Genomic DNA, 5,659 nt, shown 5'->3' on the forward strand with positions numbered 1-5,659 from the left:
TAATTAAGCCAAAACAGGTCAAGACAACTATGAAAAAATACTCTTGTTCAATTAAAAGCAACCAAACACGAGCGAACGTGACGTACTCGACGTGCACAGAGAACGTTATGACGGGTAGGGATGCGCGATACGGTCCGATATATCGAAAGGTCCGATATTTGATATCGATATATCGATATTTTTCAGCCGATATTTTCGCGGGCCGATATATCGATTCCCGATTTTTTTCCGCAAATATCGTTAAACAAATTACAATAGGAGATTGTTTTTTGAAAGATTTTTCAATTTTCTAAATTGATGGTTATTGAATTTTCAGTTTTCATGGTACATGTGATACGATCGGGAAAATATTATTTTAAAAAACGTGCGGGAATTTTGTTCAGCCGTTTGCAGAGCCATGCTTAATCAAGGGTGGTTACTGTGAGGTATCTCTACACATGAGCCGGTGTTGTCACACTCAACTGTTAAGGACGACCATATTTCGTTAAACATAATACAAAAAAAGATTGATTTTCAATAAGTGGATGATTGATCATTGATGTGAAGGTGAAAATGGATGACACTGAAGGTATGCTAGTTTTTTTTTATGAACCATGGAGTATTTACAAAATCCTAACCTAAATCTTGAATTTGTTTTTATTTTTTTCTGGAAGTGCTCAATATGTTTTAATGAGATCATTTCCCATAGATTGAGCTTAACCACATTATTTTTCCATTTTATAGATTCCGAGACATACACAATTTATTTGCGTATCAATGACGAGCCTTTCTTCGCCAAAACTGGACTATCAAAATTGAAATATCTCCAATTCAAGTGTGAGTAGTTTTTTGCTCAATTCGTAAACCCAGGAAAATAGGTGATTTGAATCAATTACAAATTTTTATTTGAAATTTCTTTCTCATTTCGACGAATTAGTTATTGAAAATGAATAAATTTGTTCATTTCAAATTCAAATGACGAATTTCTTTAAAATAAAAGAAATGCTCATTGATTAAAAATGAAGAATTTGTTTGGATAAAATGAACATTCAAGATAATAATAATAGAGAAGATCTATTCAGAGCGAATAATTCTTCCAATAATTTTTTTTGTACCTTAAAAAATATGCTATTCGGTAATGTTCAACTTAACTTTTTATTTGATTCATATGAATCATTTTTCTGCTATAATCAAACTTTTATGATTGAAGTGATTTTCCAAAGTTATTGTTTAATATTTGAAATGACAATTACAGGTGATGATGAGTGGACGTGGGACTTTATTCAATCGATCTATGGTCCAGGTGGGGTAAAGTGGAAGCCAACCAGAAAAACTATTGATTGTTTGTATCGATCAAGTGATAAAGTTGAGTTTACACCAGTCGAAAGACCAATACTAAGGCCATCTGGACCTTTACGTCATCATGACAGTTATTCTGACACGGACTCAGGGACACTTCACTGCAACTCCAACCCTCAATCTCCAGATGATGACGTAATGACCAAGGAAAATTCGCCTATAAAAAATAATAGGAGAAATACTAACGAAGCTGTGTCAACTCCTCCCACTGAAGATTCTGCAATGAACAAAAAGTTATCGCTTGAAGACAATTCATCGAGGACAAAGAAAAGTTCCATATGCGTTTATTTTGAAAATAAGGATGCTACACATGCCATCTGCACCATTTGCCACACACGTGTAAAACATTCTGGAGGAACATCCAATTTACAGGCCCATTTGGACCGAAAGCATCAATTGCTATGTGTAGGAACTAGAAAAAGGAAAAATACTGCATCGGAGTCCAGTGGTGAATCGACAAATGGTGATGAACCACAAGTAAAGAATAAGAAATTCATGTCAAAGAATAGATTGCCGCGAATTGATGAAGCCTTTGAAAAGATAAATTCTTTCGCTAAGGGCGGAGCAAAGGCCGACCAAATCACGAATGCGTTGATATACATGATTGCTAAAGACAAAGAGCCTCTGAACATAGTTAACAAGAAAGGTTTCCAGAATTTGATGAAAGTTATTGCTCCTCACTACACATTACCGTCTCGAAAGACTAACCAAATTAGTGACGACTCGATATACCAAGATGAAAGAATCGTACAGCTCAAATCTACAGAAGGCTGTATCTTACACTCTAACATGCGACAATTGGACTGACTGCACTTTCCAGAGCTACTTAGGTGTCAGCATTCACTACTTGTCTGAAGATCTTCAGATGAAGAATGGAATTTTGGGAGTCTTTCCACTCGACAAAAATTATACCGCAGTATATCTCAAGGACTCTCTTACGTCTGTGATAACTGATTTCGGTTTGGATAAATCAAAAATCATGGCAATCACCAGCGATGAAGCATCGAATATAAGAGCTGCTACAGAGAGTTTGGTCGGCACAGAGAGACAGATCTGGTGTTTCGCACATTTTATATCACATATGGTACCTGAAATATTGAATGAGATGACAGAACTCACTAAAATGATTGATATTGCTCGAGAAATTATTAAAATTATTAGGAGAAGTGTTGTAGCCTGCGACGAGTTGAAAAAATTACAAGTTGCCGATGGGAAAACTGAGGGAACTACGCTCAAATTCCTGCTTGATGTTCCTACAAGATGGAACTCCGAATTTTATATGTTAGAGAGGTTCTTTCAGCTAGAAGAGTACATCCCTGGGATCATGAGAAAATGCAGGAAAACAAAATTCCCAGATCTGCTCAGCTGTGACCAACTCGAAGTTCTTAGTGAGATTGTGGACCTCATGAGGCCAGTGGAAATGGTCATCAGAGAGATCAGTGGCAGTGAATATGCCACTGCTAGTGTCATCATCCCAATTATTGATGGCCATGGAGCCTGGCAAGGACGCAGCAATTAATTTCAAAACCAAATTGATTGACAAAATCAACGAACAATTCGCTGGCGTTGAAAAGCATAAAATACTGGCCGTTTCCACCATCCTCGATCCCAGATTCAAAAGACTTCACTTCGAGAATGTCCGTTATGCCGCAAACGCTTGCACTCACATTGACAGAGAAATCAAATCTTTGGGCGTGAAAGTAATTGAAGAGAGGAAGTTAATTCAACAAAAGCGTGCGGATCCCTGTAGAATGAGTCTTTGGAAAGCTCATGACGATTTAGTAGCGAAAGCTGTTGATGAGAATGCTGATGACGAAACTCTAGTCTCTGAATTGAGACAATATTTGAAAAAAACCCCAATTCCTCGCCATGAAGATCCATTTAAATATTGGAAATCACTTCAGCATTCATTCCCAACACTGTACGAATTGGCCATTCGATACGTTAGTATCATCAATACTTCTGTACCATCAGAAAGGATCTTTTCAGAAGCTGGTCACACTAAGACATTAGACAGAAATCGACTTACTGGTGAGCATCTGAAAGAACTCGTATTTCTTGGGGCTCTTCCAGACGAAGAGTGGAGCTTGGAATGAGGCTTCTCATAAATGTTGATATTTCTTTATATTTTTGTTATTTATCGTTTGGATTCTATTTGTGATACTTGTTTATACTTATGGAGCTAGTCTCGTGTTCTTTCTATGTTCATTCTATGTTTATATGAGGTTAATTGATTTGTGTTGTCAGAACCCACTTAAAATTGTATGCATTCATGTTATATGAATACATGATGATTTGATATTTCTCGACAATTAATACAGTTTGATTCTGGTAACTGGGAATGTTTGGTTTTTATTTAATTGAAAGTGTAAGTAGATCCAGGTAGAACTTTTAGCTTATAATTGGGTGTGAGCATGAATTTAATGATTAGAAGTACGTAACTCTAATAAAGATTAATTAACCATATTTATTTCAACAGGAGTTGGCAATCCATTAGGAGTAATCGTACGACATGCTCTGATCATTTGACTGCGAAGCCAAAATCCATGTGGAGCGGTGAAATATACAAAAATGAGTTGTTGTTTACGATGTTTATTGTGAGATTATCTTAATGAATGGATAGTTACAAGAAATGTTAAACGGGAATCAATTCTTAAAACTTGAATAATGAATGAAAAGCATCGGTTGGGTCAATACTTTCATTGTTTTCAAAGTTTTTCATGTCTTCTGGTTTAATCCTCATCCTACTGATTTCACCATTTTGTCCAATCTCTCCCAAAATTGGAGAAAAAGGCCGAATTTTGGATTTCTTAAAATTCTTCGAGAAAAAACGATATCGATATATCGGTTCGTCAATTTTTTTTTCTGAAAATCGATATTACAAAATCAATTTTTTTCAGTTATATCGATTTCAACGATATCGATTTTTTTTTTATATCGTGCATCCCTAATGACGGGTCGGTGGCGCGAGTGGCGCCAAAAACGGTCTTTTTGGGAATTACTTCAAAACTGTAGCGGTATTACATGTCCAGGGGGACTACTACTTAGTGATCTCGAGAACGGTACACGACTCATAATTGCTTTTTTCATGACATTTCCCATTAACTTGCAACGAGGAATAATTTGAGAGGTAAGTAAATAATTATTTAATTCAAATTCAATCAAAATAATTTAAATAGAAAAATTGAATTGCAGTGATTCTTTGTTTAAATATTATCTATAAAACATTTCCAAATTGTGTGACTCTTGATATATCATGGCATTGTTTGATTTTTCATCGTAAATGCTGGCAGGAACGTGGGTTATGACATTACGAGGATGGTCAAATACAACAGAAATCCGAGGAATGAAATAAGCCACTTTCCTTCCATCATTTGAGGAAAAAAATCGAACTTTCCGTGCAGATATGACAACGATGAAGTGGAAGCTAGCCGACAATTCGGTAGCTGAAGATGTAAAAGCAGTGGTTCTCAGACCTGACTGAGTTTTAGTCCTTAAAAAAATGTTTAGGGGGTTTATAAGGGGTGACAAAACTTGACAAAACTGAGATCTGTTAGAATTCCAAAGATTAATAAATTTCAACTAACCATTTATTTATAATTGTTATGTCAAAGTTAGGTAAAGAAATTATAAAAATTGAATTTAACCCTGACATAAACTGAATCCCTGATGATGAATCGAATCAAAGAGAAAAGAAAATTATTGACTACTAGAAATTCCCGGTAAACTTGAAAAATTATTAATTAAAAAGGAAGAGAAAAAAAAAACTATTCACTCACCGCCAAGAATAAATAAACAAAGGAATATTTTCAAGGAAGAGAAAAGGTTTTAAAAATGAAAAGAATTTAGTTTTTACTAAAATGATTCTTACGAATCTGTATTTTAGAAATGAGTTCAAAATTTGATGGAAATTACATTTTTTTTAAGAACTTACAGTAACTGCAAACACTGCTAATCCAAATTGGTTAAAATGACGCACACACTAAATCCACTCTAACAATTTGCTTCTTCACACAAACTGATTTTACAATTAAACAAATTTAAGCAAAACTAAAAGTATAATTCGAAAGAAACACTTTAAAACAAAATTTTAATTTTAAATGAATAAAAGTCCAAAAGACTTATAAAAGAATCATACAAGATTCTGGACAAAAGAATCAAAGATTCTTCAAAGAAATCGCCCAATGGGTCGATATTAAAATTCCACTTTGGGAATTGTAAAGGAACTAACTAGACACCCCGAAATGCAGATAGTTTTATCAACTACACTAAGGGTGTGCCCTTGCACTCATTTGGAGGGAAGACTCAAGGGACCAATTAC

General features: G+C 34.9%; 1 protein-coding gene and 1 long non-coding RNA gene across 2 annotated transcripts; both read left to right on the top strand.

Moving 5' to 3' along the window:
- The first annotated feature begins 438 nt into the window (after window positions 1-438).
- On the top strand, window positions 439-1,303 carry LOC107038472. Its single transcript, XR_001460899.1, has 3 exons — window positions 439-568; window positions 724-816; window positions 1,235-1,303. It is a non-coding gene; the product is annotated as an uncharacterized LOC107038472 (long non-coding RNA).
- A 771-nt stretch (window positions 1,304-2,074) lies between these two features.
- LOC107038443 (zinc finger BED domain-containing protein 4-like) lies at window positions 2,075-2,857 on the top strand. Its single transcript, XM_015257538.1, has one exon. It carries the CDS (start codon window positions 2,075-2,077, stop codon window positions 2,855-2,857), a length of 783 nt encoding a protein of 260 aa, XP_015113024.1.
- Window positions 2,858-5,659: the final 2,802 nt, after the last annotated feature.

The sequence above is a fragment of the Diachasma alloeum genome, unplaced genomic scaffold, assembly GCF_001412515.2.
Source record: "Diachasma alloeum isolate Michigan unplaced genomic scaffold, Dall2.0 Dall_scaffold_00284, whole genome shotgun sequence".
NCBI classification, from domain to species: Eukaryota; Metazoa; Arthropoda; class Insecta; order Hymenoptera; family Braconidae; genus Diachasma; species Diachasma alloeum.

Coding starts and splice junctions, on each gene's coding strand:
- LOC107038443 (XM_015257538.1), top strand. CDS start 2,075: ATGAAAGAATCGTACAGCTCAAATCTACAGAAGGCTGTATCTTACACT.